Consider the following 26123-nt stretch of genomic DNA (forward strand, 5'->3'; position numbering starts at 1 on the left):
CTCATCTTCTTAGATACTAGATTACCTTCTGTTCCTTGTCTTTTTCTGCCAGTGATTGGTGCATCTGACTTTGATCCACCTAGCCTGTAAGTCATCAGAAACACCCCCTACTCCACCAACTATCTTGGCATTGTCTTGCCTCCCTCTTTCCCCTTCCTGATATAACTGGTATCATCCTGTCAGCCTAAATAAACAGTCATGGCCGATGACTGATCTCCTGCATCTTCACTGGCATGGAAGCAGTTAGCATCCCGCCAGTCAGAGAATTAATGATGTCCCTCCACTCTATATATCAGAAACTATCCGTAATCTTCTTAATGTATATCTGATCCACACATTTATGAGCCTGCGTAGTCCAAGTAAATATTATGGGCATACAGAACTCAATACTCCAGTGGTAGTGAGGCACATAAAGATTTTGTTTAAAAACTACATCTCCTTGTCGTTGCATTAGGTGCACATTTTTTTATTTACTCTGTTGAATGTTCACTGCAGTGCACCTCAAGCTGGACCTCTCCTGCTTCCCCTATATAACCTGCCCAATGATCCTCTGTGCCTCACCATCTGCAGTGATGACCATCTCATTGCATTCAAGAATTCACTTCTCTGATAGAATATCAGTTTAGGTGTCAGTCTAGATTGCTGAAGACCTAGGCTTGAATCCTGTCATTGTAATGTCCTCCACAAATCACATGGTTTCCTTTGTTCTCAACTCACTGATAAAGAGATGTCTCTTGGTATTAACTGATCTACCTAATACAGATAATTATTAATATGACAATTTACATGTTTAATGATGTAGCTAAGAAACTAGCCTTAAATTGTACTCACATGAATCTGATTATAAAGGAAGGGCTGCTGCTGTCCATGGCTTTTGCTTAAAGGCTATGTTAATTCAGTAAGTGTAGGAGTAGACCAAGCATGTCTTTTTTTGTTTTGTTTTATTTATTTATTTGTGCATTGACTTTTGATAACCAGATAGGTAGGGTGATCACCACGCCCTATTTAGTCATGACCATGCCTATAAAGGCAATGGTTTTGTACATCAAATAAGTACAGTAAAATGCAGATTTACAACAAATATTTGAAGTAGAGACATATTTATAATGTATATAGAGAAAGACAACTGCAGACTTACAAACAGTATTTTGAATGTATAAATGCACATAATTTGGCAGTGTCAACTTTATTGAAAAGCGGGTTTACATTATGTATTGATGAATGCTTTATGCTATTCAAGAACACCACACTTGTTAAAAATAGCACAATATTTACAATACATCTTTTGATGTCGAAGCAGCAAGAAAAATAAGATGCATATTGAGGAAGGTAAAAGTCACTGCAGGATGAAAATTGCATATAGTATCAATGTACTGGCAAAGTGCTTGAAGTTATTTCCTTTGTGTACTTAACCATTCTTTGTAGCAGGCACAGATGCATTCCTTATGAAGGTCTCTTTCAACTTCCTTTTGAACATGTGCAAAGTATCTTCTTACCTGATTTCTTTTGGGAGCTGGTTCCAGATGGCAGGTACAAGTTTTGCAAATACCCTTTCACCCATAGCTGTCTTAAATCTGGGTCTTAGTAAGGAAAGGATATATTAGTTTGTATTATTCAGTGCATAGCTATGATATATGATTGGCAGTTTGGATTTTAATGGCTCAAGTTGATTTTAAAGCTCTAGGAGGACAGTGTCAGGGTTGCTGTTTCATTCACTGGTGGCCATTTTACCTTTGGTAAGAATAAACAATAATTAGTTCTCTGTAAGTAAGCAAATCAGTAGATTTTGTTACTTGCTATGTCTATTTTTTTCTGTATTTTGTGCTTGAGAAGACCCTATTCGAGTTTTGGAAATAGTATGTTCCCTGCTATATCTTGGCGGTAGGCTGGCGTAAATAAGTGGGGTATTTTAAAGGACAAATTTAGCTATAACAGTGCTCTATTTATAATAATGTTTGTTAAGGATGGTAATAACATTTATAATAACTGTTTCCATAGGAAGTGAGGGAATGTTCATTACTAAAAAATATATTCAATTTGTCTTTGCTAATTGCTATTTAAAATACTGCACTTTACTGCATGTCGGTGCAACTGTTTCATATGGGAGTTCAAAGTTTATATATCATTCTGAGTATAATGCCAGAAATAGAATTTTCTGTTGTGTGTCACCATAATTCAGGCTTAAATCTTTAAAGAAACAAAATGAAAATTTGAAAGAGAAACAATACCACTAACTGTTACTGAGAACCACTGTTAAGAGTTAACAAGAACTGCATTTTAATCTGCAGTTCATTAAATTACCAACTGTCGGCATTCAGTAATGCCATCTACAGACTTTGGTATGATTGCAGTAAACAAAAAGCTGTGGAAGTCCTAAAAATATGTCAAACTTGAATATACTCAGCATACTAACAAACTGCAAAAGTTTGTAATTTAGGACTTACAAATGTAATACAGAGCTGTTTTATGCACTGTGTTAGATGAATGACACACTTTTATTATCATTACAGTCTGACATAAATGTTTAATTGCAAAGAAAGAAATTCCAAAAGTAGCAGTCTTACAGACATAACATGAATATAAAATTCTTAAACAAGTAAACCAAAGATTGTTGAAATTAGAAACTGCCAGACAAGAAACTTCTAGTGCTGTGGTTTCTCATGAAGCCCTACCAACTGAGGTTTCATTACAGACATGAATAAAGGGGCACTGCTGGTGAAGTTTGCTGATTCAAAGCAGAGCATTCATAGCAGCAGAACCAGCATTTTCCATTTTCTTGCAGATATGGTTGCTTATAAATCAAGTATGAGAAAACTGAGCTGAAGTTATATTGTCATTTGTTAATTATTTGCAATGGTTTGTGTTGTATGCATGCACGTTGTCTTTCATTAATAATTTTTCTTTCTTTCTAACTCACAGTAGTGGGAGCAGCACACCCGTGAAATCCCAAGCCGCACCTGCACCGGTAGTACACCACCCACCAGCTGCAGCGTATCCCCTGTCTTTACCAAGCCATAGTCCTCTGCACAGTTTCTCACCTACTGTACAAACATCTCCACATCCTCACCACCCCAATATGTTTGCACCACCAGCGGCTTTGCCACCCCCTCCTCCACTTACTTCAGGGACACTTCAAGTACCAGGACATCCTGCTGGGAGTTCATATTCAGGTGAGACCTATATCTGTTTATGCAGAAGTTCAAATCCAGAAATGATTGTTTTATAATGCTCCTGTTATTTTGATTTTATTAATTACATGTGGATTTGAAATGGTACTGTTAACCAAATGTAAAAAAAAGGAATTTCTTCAGTATGTTGGCATTCAACATATTTTTCTAATTTTGTTACCAATATTATTTTACACGGGAACATTTTTGTATGTGTCAAGACTAAGTTGCCTGAAAATATGGACTTAATTGAGAATGTGTTGCCGAAAAGTCTTATGTGGCCAAATCATTTTTTCATCTGATAATCCCAGAAGCTCTGTTAGTGAGAGATATCATAATTCATTGTTAAGAGCACAGATCCAGGAAATGAAAGACCTGGGTTTAAAGTAGAAATGTGCTCTCTGAGTGAGCTTTAATCTTTCACTGATTCACCTTACCAAATAACAGTGAGTGCAAGTGCACTTCGTAAAACAGCACGTCACATATTACCCCAATTACCCCAACTCGAAGTACGTTCAGAACTTGGCTGCTGAGGAAAACAAGAAGACACTTTCAAATGTTGCATTTATGAAATTATTTGGATTACTTTGGCCTGACTGGCTGGCAGTGAAGAGAATAAATATTCCATTCTTTAACCGGAGTGTTGTATTTTGTTGCCTAAATGTTGTCCAATGGATACCAGATAGCAGGAAATAGTTGAAAGTGCACTGCAGATTCATTTAGTAATCGCTCACACTGTAGTATTACTGTCTTTGTATGCATAAATGTGCCACTGTATAGGCAGGGAGCAGTATGTAAACTGTTCCTGATGGACCCCGTCATTAGATGAACAATGAGCAATCCATTTAAGGGAGACCACTACAGTCTGTGTAAAGGTCTTGTACAGCTGCAGGCAGACTCTGTGTAGGGGTATAAATGCAAACATGGTAGGAGGGAATAGAGAAAAAAAAAACATTGGCATCTACATCACATATGTGGTACCCACATAATCTAAGCTGACACTTTCACAACGATCCTCTTATGCATGCATCTGGTGTGTAGGACAGCACCAAGTTACTTTGCTGCATTGTGCTGAATGACAGAGCTTTGTCTTATCTCTTAGTGATAGTGCCCTCTACAGGAGAGATTGAAGTAGATAACCAGATTATAGAAAGGTAGCCAGGCCAGCTTTTCTGTCACCTCATAAAACTTACAAAGAATGATTGATACACAGACACACAGACACAGGGAGAAGAGCGAATCTCAAAAATGTCTCTTCTCCTTAAGACTTATATAAAGAAAGAGATAGATATCTACTCAGATGCACACATGTATATATACACACACACACACACACACACACACACACACACACACACACACACACACACACACACACTCACTCACTCATTCACACTTCCACATGTGCACATTTAGTTAGGTGGTGATGCTCAACAAGCCACCAGAGGATATAGTTTTCAGCAACTGACAGCCTGATGTCCATCGTTAGTACTCAAATATGTATGCACATACATATATTTATACATATACAAATATATGTATATATAGATAGATATAGATATATGTAGATAGATATAGATACAGAGTAGATATAGATACATAAGTAGATATAGATACATAGATATAAATATATATATATATATATATATATATATATATATATATATACACACACACACACACACACACACACACACACACACACACACACACACACAATTTAGTTAGGTAGTAATGTTCAACATTTGATATGCTGTCCTTCCTCAGTGTATGGAGTTGGGGGGGGGGGTTCCAATCAGTTACTTGTTCCATGGTGGTAGCCATGGATAAGCTTCAGATGTAAATCGTTTGAGGAAAACTTACAGCTGCTAGTAGTTCATGCTGATATGTGTATGTAAGTGTGTGTCCTTGTTGGCAGCTACTAGATTGTGTATCCTGAATGGTTTTGGTAGGATCCCACTCAAGCTGACAACATTGTAATGTTTCATGGATAACCAATAACATACTACTCGCTAACATTATCGGACGACCATGAGTGAGTCCTGGAAATCAGACTTCCCCACACCACCACAGGGAAGAGAAGGGAAGCATGAAAGCAGTCCAGCTGTAATGGTGGAAATGAATGGACATGGGGCAGGAGGAGAAGTTGAATGATAAAAAAAAAAGGATAATAACAGCTGAGTTATCATTCTTTCAGTTACACTGCATATGTTACATGTTTTTTATTTACATGATCAGTGTGTTTATACTGCATTCTACATATGACTGTTACAGACTTTTCTCTGTTTCTGTGACATCATAGAAAAGCACATTCAGTCACTGATATGTTCATAAAATCATCCAAGGCCAACTTTGAGAGAAAAATCGCTAAAGACACAAAAGACAATCATAAGGCCTTCTTTAGCTATGTTAGAAACCTGGGTGGAAACTCCCAGATATGCTCAGAATTAGTCCAAAATGATACAAAAATCACTGAACCCACAGACATTGCCAACATACTGGCAGACAGGTTCAGTGCAAATTTCTCCCCTCCCTCCCCCCCAAAAGGAGAAATATCTATCCCACCAGAGTCTAGCCTCCCAAACATCTCAGATGCCCAGGTGAGAGCTGCTCTCTCTAAAGCAAAAAACACAGCATCAATGGGACCAGACGGTGTCCCCGGCTGTGTGCTACACAAACTCAATGAGGAACTAAACCCACACATAAGGCTGCTGTTTAATCTTAGCCTTACTACAGGATACGTACCCAAAGAATGGCGTACGGCAACTGTGGTTCCACTCCACAAAAGCGGTGCTTCTACGGACCCTGGAAATTACCACCCCATAAGCTTGACTAGCCTTGTCTGCAAGGCTATGAAGAGGATCATAATGGAACTCATAAATAAAGACATTGGGGACCTACAGACACTGGATCCTACCCAATTTGGCTTTGTCAAGGGCAGATCCTGCCTCTTGAACTTGGTCGACTTTTTTGAAACAGTCACTAAGGCCATTGATGAGGGTAAGGCAGTTCACACAGCCTACCTTGACCTAGCAAAAGCGTTCGACACAATACCCCACTCGGGCATCATAGAAAAGCTCACCAGCTTAGATGTAAACCCATATGTCACAAGATGGGTTGCAAATTGGCTCAAGGACAGAACCCACAGGGTTAGAGTTGCTGGTGCCATGTCAGACTCTAAGCCGGTCACGAGCGGTGTCCCACAGGGCTCAGTCCTGGGCCCCTCTTGTTTGGCATTTATTTTTCTGAAGTGCAGGCAAACATAGGGGGATTGTGGCTGACAAAATTTGCAGATGACTGCAAACTGGGCACCATAATTGACACTCCATCAGACACAGACATCCTCCAGAGAGGTCTCATAGAAATGGATAACTGGTGCCAGAGCCATGGCCTTAAGCTAAATGCCAAAAATGTATAGTCATACCCTTTGGGAAAAACAAGGTAACCCCTAATTACCACATAGGTGGTAATCCATTAAACACGGAAGAAGTTATCAGGGACCTGGGGACCCAAGTTGACAGTAACCTCTCTTTTGACACTCACATTGCCAAAGTGGTTAGGAAGACCTTCTACATTGCCCACCTGATCATGAAGGGATTCACATCCAGATCAGGAGAGGTCATTGTACCCCTGTATTCTTCACTTATCAGACCAATGATTGAGTACAACGCCCCATTCGGAATGTACCTTACCCGACACCTGCAGCAGTTGGAAAGACCCCAAAAGTTCCTCACCAAAAGGATAAAGGGCTCAAACATATGTCATACGCTGCCCGACTGAAGAAACTCCAGCTCTATTCAGTCGCATACCGTCTGCTCAGGGGTGATCTGTGCCTGACATACAAGGCCATGTCCAACCCGGAATTAATGGACATGCTCCACCTCAAAAAATCCAAATCCACCAGAGCCACGAGAGCAAGAGACTTAAACCTCAACACGGATATAAATAGGGCATGCTGGAGGGACAGATTCATCACCCAGAGACTCCCTACACTATGGAACAGAATCCCAGTCCATGTGAGGCAGAGCCCCTCACTGACTCTGTTCAAGAGAAATCTTGACAAGTGGATGGGAGATCGTAGGTTTACCCCGGGAATCATCTCTGTGTCACTGCTGGACAGAGGCACAGCAAACTAATGGGTATAGTATTCTCATCCTAAGGGGTGGTGAAAGCCACACACACTCTGGCTAGGCTTATAAATGCCCTAGGGCAGATAGCCTAGTATGAACCTATGAACCTAAGACTGATGTGTAAAAAAAACACATATTATTATCTTTTTTTCTTCAAAATAAAAGACTCTAGCCTGCTGATTATCCTAATTGCAGAACTGGCATTTGCTGTAACCAGAAAGTGCTTCCTTTTCAGCAGAGTCCTTTATTTTAATGTCTGTTGAGCTTGCTTGACAGAGTGAGAGAGCTGAAAATATTGCATATGTTCATCGTGTTTCACTGTTGCAGTCATTACTCTTGGGTTATCCTGCTGGCAGGCTACCCGCAGTCCGCCTGAATTCCAAAGTCCTGGTCCGGCGTCGGTTTCTGTCGCCTCTTCCCTGATGTCAGTGTGGCAGGGGTATAAAAGATGCAGCCAAAGCCATTTTCTTCAGTCTTTCTTGCCGTACAGTGCCCGAAGCAAAATAGCTTGCTGGTCGGCCGATTCCTGAGATTTTCAAAATCAAATTTCAGATCCGAAGTCTTCATTAAAGCTAAGTACTCCATTGGGGAAACTTTTTTCTTGCTCCAGACCGATGTCAGAAAAAGTTAACAATTGTATTTCTCGTGGGAAGCAAATACCTCATAAGGATTTTCATTTTTACTGTATTCCTTGCCTAGGCCCTGATCACGACGTTGCTAGCTATCGGTTTTGTGCTGGTTTAACCAACGCACTATTAAGGGTCGGTACAATTTTGCCTTTCATTACTTTGGCCGAAGGTTTAATTATATAATGCCGTCGGAACAGCCAATGACCGGAGTTTATAAAAAGTGCAAGGAAAAGGAAAAGGACAGGCATCTGAGGTCCAAAACCAATGATGAGGCCCCCGCTAGGCCAGTCGTCGGTTCTCAGTGAGGAGCTTTCACAGCCCCTGATGCCCGTTACCTGAGAGCCACAGGCCACTTCCGACTCCCATGTGGAGCCGACTAGGCCTCTGGATACTCAAAGTATTGGACTCTCAGAAACTATTCCCTCAGATGGGTCCAGAGCCACTGAGCAGGCATCGGCTTCTGAGGATGTTTTCAGACCTACACAATTATATGTCAAGCCAACCTTAGCTTCAAAGACAAAGACTAAAACAGCTCTAAAGACAAAGAAACAAGTACAGCATTCTCCTGGACAGACTTCCATGCCTAAGAAACAGATGCTTAAAATGGCCAAAGACATAATTACTCTGATCAGGGGTTCCCACCCCCCTACTGATAAGAGGCCTAGGCAAGAGACAGAATATGACTCTTCTGATCAGGTTTCAATTTCCTTTGATTCCTCTTCTGAACAGGGATACTCTTTCCCTCCCTATGAGGATTCTGATGCTGAAGAATCTATTCCTTCAGCCTCTCCTCCTGAGGATTATTCTTTTGGGGAAACCCTGCATACCATGAGGGAGCATTTTCACTGGGAGAGCCAAGATTACTCAGAATCTAAGAAAAGGCTCAGAGACTTTCTTTTACTACCTCAGCACAGACCTCTTGCTATTCCACCTGTTCCAGACATTGTAGATGATTTATTTTCAGAGTCCGGCCTGTCTCCTGACTCTTTACCCCCTGCACCTGGTAAGCCAGACAGATACTACAGGGTTCCAGACTCTCATAAATTTCTATATAAAAACCCTGCTGTGGACCCAGAAACTATATCTCAGGGTCCCAAAGGGGTCAAGGCTTCCACTGCAAAAAACCCTGTCCCCTCTGATAGGGATTCTAGGGCACTGGACAGATGGGGGAAAAAAGTTTACACTTCTGCTACCTTGGCTGTAAGGGCTTTAAATTGTCAGTTTCATATGCTTAAATATCAGCAATACTTAGTGTCACTGCTTAAACAGAAAATGTTGACAAATTCTGAATGTTCTGATAACAAGAAAATGCAGGATTTATTGCATGCAGCCGAACAAGTGGGAAAGCATACTTTGCAATGTGGTTTTGATTCACTGGAGCCTCTTGCAGGGCCGCTGTTACGGGTTCTGTAATTAGAAGGTTGGTTAAAGGAACAGAATCTGCCTGATCATGTTAAAGCAAAATTATTGGATGCTCCATTACAGCATGATACTTTGTTTGGTGTTAAGGCAGAAGAGGTGTTGAAGAAAATGGAGGATAAAGCGATATCCATGCAGACAGTTAAGGATTTCCTACAGGTACAGCCACCCAGATTTAGCAAGAACTGGCCTGTAAAGAATTGGTCCTTTCCAGTGTCAGACAGGCCACAAAGAGGCAGATACAGATGCCCCAAAGGCAGATCTCAGCCCCAAGGCTCATACAGGCCTAAACAATGGGGTGCTTTTACCTCCAAAAGTGGAGAAGACAAATCACAACCATACAGGAAACAGTCCCAGTGACTTTCCTCTGCCAGAACCAAGCACTTATCTTTTGGCAGGCCCCTTAGGGGGAAAACTAGCACTTTTTTCACCAAATTGGCACATGATTACCCCGGACAAATGGGTCTTGAACATAGTGTCTCAGTGCTACAGGTTCCATTTTCACACCCTGCCAAGGGCAAAAGGTATGCCAGACCTGCCACACAATAAATGGGCAGAGGCACAAAAGCAAGTTTCATCCCTCATGGACATGAGGGCCATTCAACAAGTGCCACAACAAGAGCATGGACAAGGATTTTACTCAAGACTTTTCTTGGTGCCCAGAAAGGACAAAGCCTGGAGACGAATACTGGACCTGTCTATACTAAACACATTTCTGGATGTTCCAAAATTCAAAATGTTGAGACTGCAGCAGCTACTGCCCATGCTAGGCAAGAAGGTTTGGCTCATAGCTTTGGACCTAAAAGAAGCATACCTGCATGTCCCAATCAGACAGTCTTGCAGAAGATACCTCAGATTCATAGCTGGCTCAATGCGCTACCAATTCTCTGCACTGCCCTTTGGCTTATCTAATGTGCCCAGGGTCTTCACAAAATGCCTGGCACCAGTAATTGCATTTTGCAGACAAAGAGGAATTCAAATATATCCTTACTTGGACGACTGCCTTATTCAAGCAGAGAACAAAGACATTCTACTAAAGCATCTGGCATTTGTAAAAAGGTTAGTAATTTGCCTAGGGTGCACAGTAAATGAAAAGAAATCAAAACTAGTACCCTCTCAAGAGATAATATTCTTGGGTGCAAGCTTAAATACAACTGCCCAGATGGCTTATCTCATGCCAGACAAACAAAAGCAACTGACTTCTTACTTCAAAATGTTGACAACAAAGACCCAGTTATCTGCAAGGAAAATCCTGCAGGCTTTGGGATTCATGACGTCCTGCATTCTGCTAATTCCATATGCCAGACTGCATATGAGGAAACTACAATGGTATCTAAAAAGTGTTTGGACTCAACATTGCCACAGCCTGGAAACATTAATTACCCTCATTCCCTGCCTGCAACAGGAGTTCTGATGGTGGGCACAGACCTGTCACCACAACAAGGGACAGCCATTCACGTTACCCACAGCCAGGCAGACACTAACAACGGATGCATCAGATTATGCCTGGGGGGCCAACATGGCAGGAAAATGTATTCAGGGCACATGGCCTGCAAGCCAGATGCATCTTCATATCAATCAAAAAGAGATGCTAGCTGTTCAGAATGCCCTGACAGCTTTCAAGGATCTACTTCATCCAGGACAACTACTGATAAAGACAGACAATACTACAGTCATGTGGTACATAAACAAGCAGGGAGGCACACATTCCTATCCCCTCTGCAGACAAGCCATGACTTTGTGTGAGACAGCATTGACTTATCAAGTTCACCTGCAAGCACAATTCCTGCCAGGAAAAATAAATACTCTGGCAGACGAACTAAGCAGAAACCTTATGGATCCCCACGAGTGGAAACTGGATCCACAAGTCTTCACCATGATAACAAGAAAGTGGGGATGCTCAGACATAGATCTATTTGCCTCCCCTCACAACTGTCAATTACAGAAATTCTGAACAAGGATTTATCACAAGCAAGCATGGAAAGTGGATGCCCTATTCTTCAGGTGGAAAAACCTAACAGTACATGCTTTTCCTCCACTGCCTCTCCTCCCCAAGGTACTCCTAAAGGTCAGACAAGGAAGCCAAAAATGATACTGAATGCCCCAGACTGGCCACTCCAGCACTGGTACCCAATCCTAAAGAACTTGTCTCAAGGACCAGCCTGGACATTGCCTCAAACTTCTCACTTACTGACCCAACAAAACAATCAGATCCTGCACAGCCAACTCAGGACCTTAAATCTGGCAGCATGGCGGATAATGTAGCCATTCAGAACACTCCTCTTTCAAAAGCTGTTATGGATGTTATCTTGGAGGCCAGGAGGCCCAGTACCAGAAAATCTTATGCAGAAAAATGGAAGAGATTCTGTGCTTGGAACAAGGAATTGACACGTTTGTACCAAATATTCCTCAGATTTTACAATACTTAACTGAGATGCTGGACAAAGGCCTTTCCTTTCCATCAATTAAGATTCATGCCTCTGCCATTTCAGCCCATTACAATATGGAACCACCTATCTTTTCTCATTCTTTAATAAGGCAGTACCTCAGAGGGGCCAAAAACATAAGACCTCCAAGGAGAGCACCAATACCTGCATGGGACCTCAATTATGTCTTGGAAAAACTCACACTGCCTCCTTTTGAGCCAGCCACAACAGCTGATATAAAATTCTTATCCTGGAAAACAGCTCTGCTTCTAGCAATAACTTCTGCAAGACGAGTCTCGGAGTTACAGGCACTCATGGCTGTGGAACCTTTTATCATTTTCCATCCAGACAGGGTTTCTCTGAGGATGAACCTTACATTTATGCCTAAAGTGGTGTCCAGTGTGGCCCTTAACCAAACCATTCACTTGCCTACCTTTTATCCAAACCCACAGAACAAGGGTGAGAGACTTCTGCATTCTTTGGACATACACAGACAGCTATGCTTCTACATGGACAGAACTAAAGCTTTCAGAAAGACTGAGCAACATTTAGTGGCATATGCTGCAGGATCACAAGGAAAGGCTATCTCAAAACAGACTGTTTCAAAATGGATAGGCCATTGCATTCATTTTTGCTACTCACAGCATGGCAAATCAGTGCCTAAGGGCATTAGGCCACATTCTACCAGAGCAGCAGCCACTTCAGCAGCCTTCCTCAGAGGAGTACCAACCAAAGACATCTTAGAGGCTGCAACTTGGAGTTCAGTTCACACTTTTACAAAGCACTACCACTTACCTCTCTACTCCAAATCCAGAGCAGGCTTTGCCACTGCAGTGCTGCAGGGCCTCATAGCCTCTCCTAATCCTATTTAGCCCAGCCATCCATCCTCAGCTTTGGGATTCAACCCAAGAGTAATGACTGCAACAGTGAAACACGATGAACATAGTACAGTTGTGTACCTACCATAAATGTAGATGTTCGAGTGTATTCATTGTTGCAGTCCAGGTTACCCTCCCACCATCCCCCTTTCATTTGCTGGGTCTTATCTGTACTTCTCTATTCTATACAACCTATGTGGTGTATTTGCTTGTAGATGAAGGAAATGTTTACTTTAGTGCATGCATGTTTATTGGCATAATCTATTTAGCCTACCCTTTTGGGGGCACCTGACATCTGGGGCAAAAAAAAAAACTGAAGAAAATGGCGTCAGCTGCATCTTTTATACCCCTGGCGCACTGACGTCAGGGAAGAGGCAACAGCAACCGACGCTGGACCAGGACTTTGGAATTCAGGCCGACTGTGGGTAGCCTGCCAGCAGGATAACCCAAGAGTAATGACTGCAACAGTGAATACACTCGAACATCTACATTTATGGTAGGTACACAACTGTACTTTCTGCCGTTACTGATATAGAGTTAAATACGTTGAATATTAGCATAGTGTGGTGCAATGTGTCCTAAGAATGAGACAGACCTAAAGGTTCATGTACTTTGACTGGAGTATTTTGAGACTGAGGTGTTACAGTGGGGGTTCCATTAACCTGGAGCAATTACTGTAGTTTGAAATCTAATACCAGATGCTTGATAACCAGTATTTTCCCCAGTGTGCTTATTGTTAGCATATCTGTTCCTGGGGAAGGAGACTAATGGATTCAGCCAGATGAAACCACAAATTATCTGTGAAATTAAAACTCCCCATGTCACCCAGTGTCTTTATTCTAATTCAGGAAAGGGTAATAACTTTGCTCTTCTTGCACATCCTAGGGCAACACTGTATGTGCAAATCATTAATATGTTCAGGGACAATGTCTGCAGTTGTTATTGGACTCAGCCTTGTGCTCTGATCAAATGTGTACTGGTTATATTCTACTGTAAAGGGCTGCTGTTTTAAAGGTAAAAAATATTTTCCTTCACTAAGACTTTGGATCTGTAGAAACTTAAGTACTGTTTGTATTACTGATTAGTATAGTATGTCAGTGAACTCTTCCATGATTTGTTCATAATCACAGGACCTTCTTATTGTAGGTTTCAGGTACATAATGGGATGAGTGGCATATGTCTTTCCTTATAATCTCACATATTCATTCAGGAAGTGTCACTGTTTTGGTTATACATTCATTACAGTGCCTCACTGGTTATATGTTGCTTTTCATGTTTTATGTTATTGAATTCAAATGTGCTGTATTGGAAAAATTCTCATTTGCATTCATGTTTTTTTTTCGACTTCAGTCCTTATTCTTCTAATAAATGTATGATGTGTTGTTTGTTATCTCATAAATGGTGTTTATTTTTACTATGCATTTATCATATAAAATCTGTCTGTTTCTTCTTTTGTTTTAGAGCAAGATCTACTCCGACAAGAATTAAATACTCGATTTTTGGCATCACAGAGTGCTGACCGTGGAGCTTCATTGGGACCTCCTCCATACTTGAGAACAGAGTTCCATCAGCACCAACATCAGCACCAGCATACACACCAGCACACGCATCAGCACACGTTTACAGCATTTCCGCATGCCATACCACCTGCTGCAATTATGCCAACGCCAGCACCTCCCATGGTGCGTACCCCAGGCAGAAATGTGAGGATAAGTAGAGCGTAACTCTTCTCTTTTCTAAATTGTGTTTCATGTAAACAACAGCAGGGTAAAGCTATAAATGTTTGTTGAGACAGTCATGAACTTTCTTTTTTCAAGGTCACAAAATGTTTAAGTATTTGACACTGGTATTTTTTATTTTGCATGATTTTTTTTTTTTTTTATTAAGAAACTATTGGGATTAATTCAAGATCACCTGATGTCAAGCTAGCTGCTATGAAAGATACAATTTCCTGTTCACGTTCTCAAAGAGATAATGTGTCCTTGAAGTTTGTTGCATTTAGATGAGGGGTGCATAGCACGGCAACATCTCATATGGGCGGTGTAAGCCCACATGAAAAAAAAAATGCTATCTTCAAATTTGATATTGGCTCATTGTTGGATGATTAGCCAAGTTATAACTTTAATTAGAAGTGTGATGGAATGTATTACCGAGACAGCCCTTATTCATATTACCTAATTGTTTGTTTAGTAGTCCAAATAGAAAATAGCGATGTGTAATGTAACATATTACCAAAATACAGCCATGACTATTTGGGTTTATCACAGCTTGCCCAGATCACTGAATATATATAAGCCTGAAATTGTACAAGTTTTGCTGATGATACAGGATCTGTGGAAATGAATATTTTTATCAGTTGGGAGTCTGTCTGTCACACCATTGTTAGATAAATATTTTCATTTAATTCACGACAACAGTTTTCTGCAGGATACGTATATATTAGAAAAATTTCTCAGCTACAGGCAAATTATAATAATAAATGAACACAGGTAATGAATTTAATTAGACAGATGTTCTGCATAGCTTATGGGCTAATATGTTTGAAAACAGAATTAAGAATAAAAGTCACCTTCAAGATTGGAAATATCTCTGTTAGTTTTCTTTTTATTATCAACATAAATACATCCAGATTTTTTTATAAATTATTGCAATATTTGTTGCTGCTGTATTTAGTAGTCATATGTAACACAACCTGCTTCTTTTCACAGTGTAAATAATATTGAATTTCACTGTGATGTTGTTGACTCTAGTATTTATAGAGCAATCTAACCTAACAATGGAGGGAATTTCAAAAAGATCATTATAACAGAATGTTGTTGTTGTTTGTCTTTTGGCTTTTCCCAGTAAGGGGTCACCACAGCGGAATTCCGGTCCGCTAATTATTGGCAGTAGATTTTTATGAAACTAAAATCCACAGGAACATGAACCAGATAAAAAATCCAACAGCACAATACCAATCCAATGGCAACAATGGAATAGATTCAAATCAAATTTATTGTGGTAAGTGCTTTCAGCTGCGACACCAGCCTTCATCAGACAATGAAATTAAAAAAACAAAAATGCTTATATACTTGTTCTCATCCTAACCAATTATCCAATTACTACAAATAATTGGTTCTTAAAAGGGCATAAATAATGATTCTTCATAAAACATACCAATATACATATATTGGCTGTCTATTATTAGCTTTTAACTTTAAAATACTCTTTATAGATATAAAATCATTGAGACCTGGGGATTGCGTGGCATTAAGATAAACTCGCCACCAATATTCCTTTGTTTCTAACATAACTTTCCAATGTCCTTTTCTAGGAGGTAGAGTAATTTGATCCAACACTATAAATAGAAAATTATGTGTGGGATAATGTACTAAATGTCTATACAATGCATTGTTACTAGAATGTCTATTTATATCATATACATGCTCGTATATACGCTGTTTTAATTTCCTTTCAGTGTTGCCTATACAATAGGCCGAACAATGTACACATAATGCAGCATAGACCACTCGGGATGTATTACAATTATACTTCCCTTTTACCTTTATATGTATTCCACCAATTGAAACTTGTTCAACTTCTAATATATAAGAACAATAGGGACACATATTACATTTTCTCATTTTCCCAATTGTATTATACATAGTGTTAGAACAGGTACTGCACCAATCTTTTAAGTTGTGGTCTCTTTTATAAATAATAGACGGTTGTGCACCTAAGATATTCATTAAATTAACATCACCTTTTATAAAAATCCAACTCTTATTAATTAAAGTTTTTATATCTGCAGAATCTTGAGTATAAGTTGTAATAAAAGATAATTTCACATTATTATTATTATTACTAACTTCAATAGTACCAAAGTCACTTTCATTATGTGTTATACTCAATATTTGTTGCAAAGTTTCATCTGCATCAGACTGCTGTATACTATCTATACTAGTATGTTGCAATAATGGTTTATAAAACCCTATGCTTCTTTTATGTAAAACTTCATGAAAAATGTTATTAACAAAATGTTTAGGATAATCTCTATTTAAAAACATATTCATAACAAAATGACATTCATCAATAAATTCATCAAAAACTGATACCATGCGTGCAGCTCGAACTAGCTGCCCCTTTACAACCGCCTTTTTTATGTGCTGCGGATGATTACTCGTAAAATGCAAATATTTATTGGAATATGTATTCTTCCTAAAAATATTTGCTTTTAAATTATTATGTATAACATCTTTAGATAATAATACATCAAGATAAGAAATACTATGTAATCCAATTTCATGTGTAAAAAACAAAAATTCTGTGGAAGCATTTATAAACTGCATGAACTCATCCACCATTTCCATGGGACCATGCCGTATGAAAAAAAGGTCATCCAAGAACCGATTGTACATATCTATATATTGCATAAACTTGGAAGAAAATAAATATTTTATTTCCCATATTGCCATAATGACATTGGCATATAATGTTCCTATTGGAGAACCCATTGCCACTCCTTTTATTTGTTTAAAATAGTGGCCACCATGGTAAATATAGTTATTAGTTAATACCAATTCCAATAAATGTACCAATGCATTTAATTCATCTTGTGCAATGGGAACAATTTCCGTAAAAAACTCAGTAAACCAATCTAGACCTATTTGATGTGGTATGCAAGTAAAAAGATCTTTTACATCCACTGTTATAAAACAAATGGTATCTACATTATTTAAATATAAATTGTTCAACTTGACCAAAAAATCCCAAGAATCTCAACAAATGTGTTCCAGATGTAAACCAATTATTTGTAGTAATTGGATAACTGGTTAGGAGGAGAACAAGTATATAAGCATTTTTGTTTTTTTAATTTCATTGTCTGATGAAGGCTGGTGTCACAGCCGAAAGCGCTTACCACAATAAATTTGATTTGAATCTATTCCATTGTTGCCGTTGGATTGTTATTGTGCTGTTGGATTTTTATGAAATGCCGAGGTGCCATCTCGACGCCCAACCTTCAACGAAGGCACGCCCATTTACGCATGCATGTCTTTCAAACACTACCCAACTGCGGGGAGGACATGCAGTCTCCACACACTGCGGGGAGGACATGCAGAGTCCATACAAAAGGCACTCCCAAACCCAGCTGAGATTCGAACAGGAGAACTTCTTGCTGTGAGGTAGCAACACTACCGCCGTACCACAGCGGCAATATATCATTATAACAGAATGTACTAAACCCAAAACAAGTGGAACTTAGAAAATATCTTGGCTAAGTACAGATAGTATTAGCCCCAAGTCCTTTATCTAAAGTAGATGAGATAGCCCCAAGTCCTTTATCGAAAGTAGATGAGATAGTCCCAAGTCCTTTATCTAAAGTAGATGAGATAGCCCCAAGTCCTTTATCTAAAGTAGATGAGATAGCCCCAAGTCCTTTATCTAAAGTAGATGAGATAGCCCCAAGTCCTTTATCTAAAGTAGAAGTGATAGCCCCATGTCCTTTATCTAAAGTAGATGAGATAGCCCCAAGTCCTTTATCTAAAGTAGATGAGATAGCCCCAAGTCCTTTATCTAAAGTAGATGAGATAGCCCCGAGTCCTTTATCTAAAGTAGATGAGATAGCCCCGAGTCCTTTATCTAAAGTAGATGAGATAGCCCCGAGTCCTTTATCTAAAGTAGACGAGATAGCCCTGAGTCCTTTATCTAAAGTAGGTAAGATAGCCCGGAGTCCTTTATCTAAAGTAGATGAGATAGCCCCGAGTCCTTTATCTAAAGTAGATGAGATAGCCCCAAGTCCTTTATCTAAAGTAGATGAGATAGCCCCAAGTCTTTTATCTAAAGTAGATGAGATAGCCCCAAGTCCTTTATCTAAAGTAGATGAGATAGCCCCAAGTCCTTTATCTGAAGTAGATGAGATAGCTCCAAGTCCTTTATCTAAAGTAGATGAGATAGCCCCAAGTCCTTTATCTAAAGTAGATGAGATAGCCCCGAGTCCTTTATGTAAAGTAGATGAGATAGCCCTGAGTCCTTTATCTAAAGTAGACATCCTTTATCTAAAGTAGATGAGATAGCCCCACGTCCTTCATCTAAAGTAGATGAGATAGCCCCGAGTCCTTTATCTAAAGTAGACGAGATAGCCCCGAGTCCTTTATCTAAAGTAGATGAGAGAGCCCCGAGCCCTTTATATAAAGTAGATGAGATAGCCTCGAGTCCTTTATCTAAAGTAGATGAGATAGCCTCGAGTCCTTTATCTAAAGTAGATGCGATAGCCCTGAGTCCTTTATCTAAATTAGATGAGATAGCCCCAAGTCCTTTATCTGAAGTAGATGAGATAGCCCCAAGTCCTTTTTTTCTGAAGTAGATGAGATAGCCCCAAGTCCTTTATCTGAAGTAGATGAGATAGCCCCAAGTCCTTTATCTGAAGTAGATGAGATAGCCCCAAGTCCTTTATCTAAAGTAGATGAGATAGCCCCAAGTCCTTTATCTATAAAAGATGAGATAGCCCCAGGTCCTTTATCTAAAGTAGATGAGATAGTTTCAAAGTGAGATATCAGTTTCTTCAGACAAGATCTCCTTTTAACACAGCCAAACTGAGCTCTACAAAAATTAAATTAGCTCACTAATGATGATACTTAAGTTAGAAGTAACATAATTTCTTGGCCCCTGTGGAGCAGACCATTTACTGCTGGGGATTATTCCTGCACCCTTCCCCACCTAATATGAGTCCCTCCCATTGGAGGAGAGTGAGGCATCCCAGTGCAGTGTCATACTCATGCCCATAATTTCTTTATATATATATATATATATATATATATATATATATATATATATATATATATATATATCTTACTCCTTTCCCATCTGCCATGCCTGACATACCCTGACATAATGGAAAAGAATGTGTGCCTGTATATGTCTCCAGTATTTGTATGGAGTTTATCCCTCCAGCATCACCAGTCATGCTGCCATGGTGCTAAGATATCAAGGTGATAGGAATGCCCCCAATAGTGATGCTACAAGTATTCATTTTCACACCTCTTGTATTGTGAGCATTAAGTGACCTTTGTACTTTGTAGCAGAAGGTCCTAGTGAACAGTATTTCCTTTATTTTTTTTAGAATAGGTGGTCTTCAAATACAGACCCCCTTCTTATCAGATAAAATGAATCTTCATATAGGCTTAGCTCACTTACTTAATAAACCATGTTTCCTTAAGTAAATCTAACTTTATGGAGCAAATAAAAATTAAGGAAGACCAAGGCTATATCTGAGGGCAGTAAACATGTAACTATATCCAGATTATAACATTTAGGAGGCATGCTTAATTTACATTTGAATGACAAGTGCCTCACTCCAAACTTTTTAAATATATTTAGTTTGTAAGGAATGATTAGAAAGAGATTTTAATGACTATTTGTTCCCCATCATACAAGCAGAAAAACCTGACTATCACACCTAGCCAGCAGTGGAATGATTGCTGACAAGGACACTTCAAAATCTGACATGGGTGGGTGGTATCGAGTGTCTGACACTGACTTGTCCATCCTGGGGAGGGAAGGATGTCCAGTCTACTGCAGTGCAGATGCCACTAGAGGATGAGTGGACGTGGGTTTGGGATATGTGCTTGGCTAGGCCAAATTACTGAGTACATATTGTAGGCATTATCTTGTTTGAATGTAAGTGTAAACGTGCTTTGGGGATGTTGTATTTTGTTGGTGGAGTAATTCACTGTTTGTAGTGATATGTTTATTCCTCTTTTCTGGTAATAAGTAAAAATCTGCAGAAACTTACATTTAAGGAGATGTGTTAGTGACCAATGCTTTGTAATCATGCTGTGCGTAATGATAATCTGGTAATGTTGTCATCCATGGACAATATAAGATCTAAGAAAATATAATTGCAATTGTAAGTTGTTGTTTGTCTAACTTAAAGAATTATTATGAGTTCATACCTTAATGTGTCAAGATTTAACCATGGTTTTGAAAAGTAGTTAATGCTACTACAAAAATGTGGATTACACTGCCGTTAGACATTGCAGAATTGCCAGACTTGGGCATCACAAAATCACACAGACGAGCAGGATTCAAGCATCCATAAAATGTTCGGTATTAAATCCATTCTTATGACATTTGATCAGGCAGTGTTAATGGTCCTTTTCTTATTACTTTCACCACGATTTGATTCTGCTGTGATTGAAAGGAATGAATAGGCACAAAATGTCTTCTGAGCTTGCTCTAGTTTAGATGGTTGAATTTTTAAATTGTCAAAATTCATATGATCAGGATGATATGATCAGCATTTTAAAAAGTTGTATGTATTTCACTTTTTTCCCACTGTAGTTGGATCTCTGAGTTAGCATATATAATTGTCATGGGGTGTGTGAGGGGTGCAGACCCCCACATAGGACGGAGGTACAGGGAGGCTCACTCCCCCTGCGAAAACACTGTGTCATTTTTTTCAAATTTTCAGCTTTTTAAAATGTCAATCATATGGTCTTGATTATATGAATTTCAACATTTTAAAAATGTGATCATCTGAACTACATATCTTCTGACCTCCCTTTGTCAGATCATCATAAAAATTGGTAACATCTATTTTTCAGACCTAGCAGAGTAAACGTCCACCAACTAAATAGAGCACATAAATAGAAAATACATCCAAGACCAGAAAAATAATATCTGACTTGCTTCCCTGCACTTTTTTATTACTTGTTATTTATTATGTATTATTATACCTTAGCATTTCAGCCATTTATGCATTCGTATGCATCTACTATAAAATGTTAACCAACAGATAACAGTTATTCATCATATTATTAGTTTACTTTTTCTGTAACATTCATAATACATCACTTTTCCTACAACTTTTCTTAAAATGTACAAGAAAATGGTTTGACCCCAATGTGTTTTACCTCAAATCAATATTTATTGTAATGACTTGCAAGCCATAATTATCTGTCTCAGAATAAATGCAATAACATTTTCCTTTGTGTTTTCAGAGTGTCAGATTTCCCCTAAAAAAGGGATGTTTTAGGTCAGTGACTAAAGGGTGTAGGTTGACAAATATATTTAATAATGCATTCAAATCTACAAGCAAGACTATGTTGGACAGAGGCATGTTTCAGCCTAATTATGATTTCATCAGCATTACATAAGTGAAAAACTTAACTGAATTCTGAAGTATTGAACTTAACATGAAGCTTCTGAAGTTATAGACACCTAGGACTGGTTCTTATAACATAAGGCAAGAAAGCAGTGTTCAATGAAAACTCCAGCCAGAACACTAAAAGGGAACACTGGACAGAAATGTTATCACTTCATTCCTTATGTGTTCCTTATATGTTGGCAAGGCAAAATTCATCAAGGTAGTTCAAAGCAGTTGACAGAATTACAACCAAAGCAACTGGCATCTTAAAAACACTTATTTAAACACCATAAAGCCAGAAAAAAAAAAAAAAACTTTTGTCTGTAACTATTGGGACTTCATCAGAGTTTGAAACAAAGTAGCACACATTCTTTAAAAAAATAAAAAACATCAACCAATCAAAATCACTGTATTGTAACAGAATTAACCCCATTGGTGAAGCCACTGGGAAAATTGAAGAGCTACAAGCTTACACCCTTTATAAAGCCATTCTCTGTTTTTGTCAGACATTGACCTGAATGTCGCTATCTTGAATAGTAAATCACAGCTATAAAGTAGCAAAACATTAATAATTATAAATAATAAATAAATCAATGAATAATAAAAATCATTATCATAAAACTAACCTCTGTGAATGTCGCTGTGTGGCATACCCTTTTAGCATTCTGGCCGAAGTCTTTTTTTGATTACTGGGCTACGTGTTTCTGTGGTGCTCTTGTTTAAAAAAGCAGTGTTCCCATAACAGAAGAATATACAGCCCATCCATAAATACCCTAATTATTTTGTGTATGTTGTACAATATCTTAAGAAAGGTTTACAAATGAATCTTTGTTGTATTTCTCCTGGTCCTTTTGAATGGATTATATATGTATCTAAGTCTGGCAGTTGGCTATGAGGGTTAAGGTTGTGAGCTGTAGTTCTTATGGTACTGAGTTTGATTCCCTCAGCTCTCATTTGTCTACTGTGTGACCTTGAGCAAGTCACTTAACCTGACAGTTTGCACCTAGCAAGGGACTGTGTTTATAGTGGGCCTGCCTACCATCATCATCATCATCATCTACGATGGAATTTATGCTTTGTTGCTGTTAAGACAAATAGGAATAATAAAAGGTATCCAATTCTATAAAATTACATTTGACAATGAAGAATAACAAGATATTCCATTTTTTTTAGAAAATTGTATAGAATAAATCAATCAGTAATATGTACCATTGCATTTGAACTAGAGCCTAGTTATTCTGTATAACACACAAGGAAAATTATTTAACCTCTTTCCTACAACTCAGCATGAATTCAGCTTACTTCTAATTCAATCAAGGAAAAAAATCATATACTTAACTATTGATGTGATTTCTTTACAGTTTGAGAAGTATCCCACCAAGGTTGATCCCTTCTATCGACACAGTGTGAGTTTTTTTATTACATTACACAATGTGTGTGTGTGTGTGTGTGTGTGTGTGTGTGTGTGTGTGTGTGTGTGTGTGTGTGTGTGTGTGTGTGTGTGTGTGTGTGTATGTTTTATGTATATATATGTGCTGCTTTGCTGCCATGGACTTTGTCAGTCTAACAAAAACCTAGTGCTTTCACCAGTGTACATACCTCTCAGCACTGTACTGATGCAGTGGAGAAACATCATCCATTGTTTTAATACTGGTTTAATACATGTTATATGTGAAATTTTAATTTGTTTGAAGAAAATCGTGAGTTTGAAAGAATGTATTGGGAATCCATCTAGCCATGCTTTGACTTTGGTTCTGTCTGTAGAAGACAGGAAACATTGTAGATGACTAGTCTTTCTTATTGTAAGAGATGGAACTCTGGCTTATGTTTTAAGCTGATGTCATTTTTCACTGTCTGTGTTTATAGAACATAGAGATTCCTTTTGAATAATCACATTAACTCACATATTGAAGACAATGTATTTAATAACATCAGGGTGTTATAGCACAGAGTGTGTGTAAGCTGAGAGGCATGTTGCCAAAAGAATCACATTCAACATACAGTTTTCTTGCAGCAGAAATTTTATCAAAACAGTCAAAATTATAGATTACTTTTGAATAATCATAGTAACTCACATATTGAAGAAAATGTATTTAATAACACCAAGGTGTTATAGCACAGAGTGTGTGTAAGCTGAGAGGCATATTTCTGAGAGAATCACATTCAACGTGCAATTTTCTTGCAGCAGAATTTTAAACAAAACAATCAAAAAATTTTGTGAGGACTCAGTATCCATTTTTTATTACAAAGCTTCATTATTTGGGAAGTTGTTAGCCAAGGAAACTGAAAAAAAAACATAACCACATATATCAGACATTGCATAGCATCATGAGGAATATATACATATCCCCATAAAGTAATGTAGACTGCTTCAGGTTTAAGCAATATTACATTGCCAAAGTGTCCCTCAGTGAATCTTACAAATTCCAAGACCATGTACATTTGTTTTACCCACATCTGGCATTACTAGTGCGCAATGGTCAAGTGTTAACCCAGTATATAGACAGTGCAGGTAGACATGGTGGACATCACAGAAAAACCCCGCAAAGCCACACAGTTTCTTTCTGCCTGGTGTCCCTTCCATTGTTTCCCATTAGCTGTATTTGCTCAATTAGTTCCAGTAACTTTTTCTAGGGGTCATGGGAAGGCTAAAGCAGATTTATGTGAGTCTCCATTATTAGGCTGTTTTTCATATGTCTACAGAACCAGTGGCTACAGCTACTGGCTCTATTCTGCACCACAGTAACCACCAATCAGTTTAATTATTCAAACTAAGATGTAACTCTCCAGTTCCCACACACACACATACCCCTGTTTAACTCCAATTGCAATGAGTTGTTTGAACTACCAGTCAGTATGAATGCTTTAACAGATTGCTGTCTCTAATTCCCTCTCCTTAACTTTAATCATAATGAGTAACCAGTTAAACATAATACCTTCACTACCACCAGCCATTGAGCTCTTACGTACCTTCACCTAGTTATCAAGCTACAGCCTACAGACTATAAATAAAGCTGTAGGCCTGCTTGAAAAGCTAGATCTGAGGAAGTCTGTCTCATTGAGTGAAAGTGTTTATGTGGAATTGTGAATTTAACCATTTCTGCTTTTCAATTTCTGGATATATAGACAAGTAAAACAGTTGATGTGAAGATTACAAAGGTAGCCATTTGCTCAATATAAGCTTTCCTTAATAATAATAATATATATATATATATATATACACACACTCACACACACACACACACACACACACACACACATCTTCTTCTTCTTTCAGCTTTTCCCGGTCAGGGGTCGCCACAGCAGATCATCTGTCCACTCATGATTGGCAGTGGAGTTTTACGGTGTCAAGTTGCCAGCCTGATGCCCAACCTTCAACAGAAGGCACACACATGCACACACTCACACCTAGGGCCAATTTAGAGTGTCCAATCCACCTACTGCATGTCTTTGGGATGTGGGTGGAAACCAGAGCGCCCGGAGGAAACCCACGCGACCACAGGGAGGACATGCAGACTCCACACAGAAAGCACCCCAGCCAAGAATTGAACCAGAGAACCTCTTGATGTGAGGCGGCAACGCTAACCACTGCACCACCGTGGCCACCCATATACATACATGTGTATATATATATATATATATATATATATATATATATATATATATGTATGTAGATATATATATATATATATATATATATATATATATATATATATATATACACACACACACACACACACACACACACACATGTATGTATGCATTAGTTATTACCATTAAGTTATAGAATGGCCTGTCCATCTCCGATTCATATAGGTAAGTCAGTCGTGTTTTGCCAGTCATTCCATTGGCTTTTAGCATTGCCTTCAATACTGGTCAGTTTCAGGAAAGTTTGTCTATCTGCATGACTCTGCTATGGGTACATTTGTCATATGCAGAACTTTTGCTAGATGTTCTGTTACCAGGTGCGACTCCCTGATCTGTCAGTATTCCTCATCCCCCAGTAATAATCCTGTGAAGACAAATGTTCTTCTCCTCTTTGCCAAGGAGTAAAATTAAGTAAGTAAAAAGGTATTCTGACATCATAGAGCTCATTAGGAAAAATGGTTATTCTTACTTCTTGCTAAAAATATAACAAGTGGCTGTTTACATTCATTCCACATGTGGAGCACAGAGGGGAAAAAAGGCTCTTCTTTTAGTAATTGTAGAAAAGCATATATAACAAGCAGTGTGCCATGTTTGTTTCATACATGGAGTGCTGAAGCCACATAGCACTTCAAGCTTTTCAGCCCTGACAGCAGGCACTATACAGACATTTGAATGTCAGTGTTGCACTACCCCGACTACCAT

The 26123-nt window shown here is 38.8% G+C and overlaps 1 protein-coding gene across 1 annotated transcript in view; it reads left to right on the forward strand.

Moving 5' to 3' along the window:
* The window catches only part of AUTS2 (activator of transcription and developmental regulator AUTS2), a 3698117-nt gene that overhangs the window by 3584339 nt on the left and 87655 nt on the right, over nucleotides 1-26123 (forward strand). Inside the window, exons 7-9 of the mRNA XM_044054863.1 lie at nucleotides 2920-3170; nucleotides 14111-14352; nucleotides 23135-23179. Coding sequence (XP_043910798.1) covers nucleotides 2920-3170; nucleotides 14111-14352; nucleotides 23135-23179 — 538 coding nt within the window. The remainder of the gene's footprint in view (nucleotides 1-2919; nucleotides 3171-14110; nucleotides 14353-23134; nucleotides 23180-26123) is intronic.

The sequence above is a fragment of the Protopterus annectens genome, chromosome 13.part0 (genome assembly GCF_019279795.1).
Source record: "Protopterus annectens isolate FY-2018-M chromosome 13.part0, PAN1.0, whole genome shotgun sequence".
NCBI lineage: Eukaryota > Metazoa > Chordata > Ceratodontiformes > Protopteridae > Protopterus > Protopterus annectens.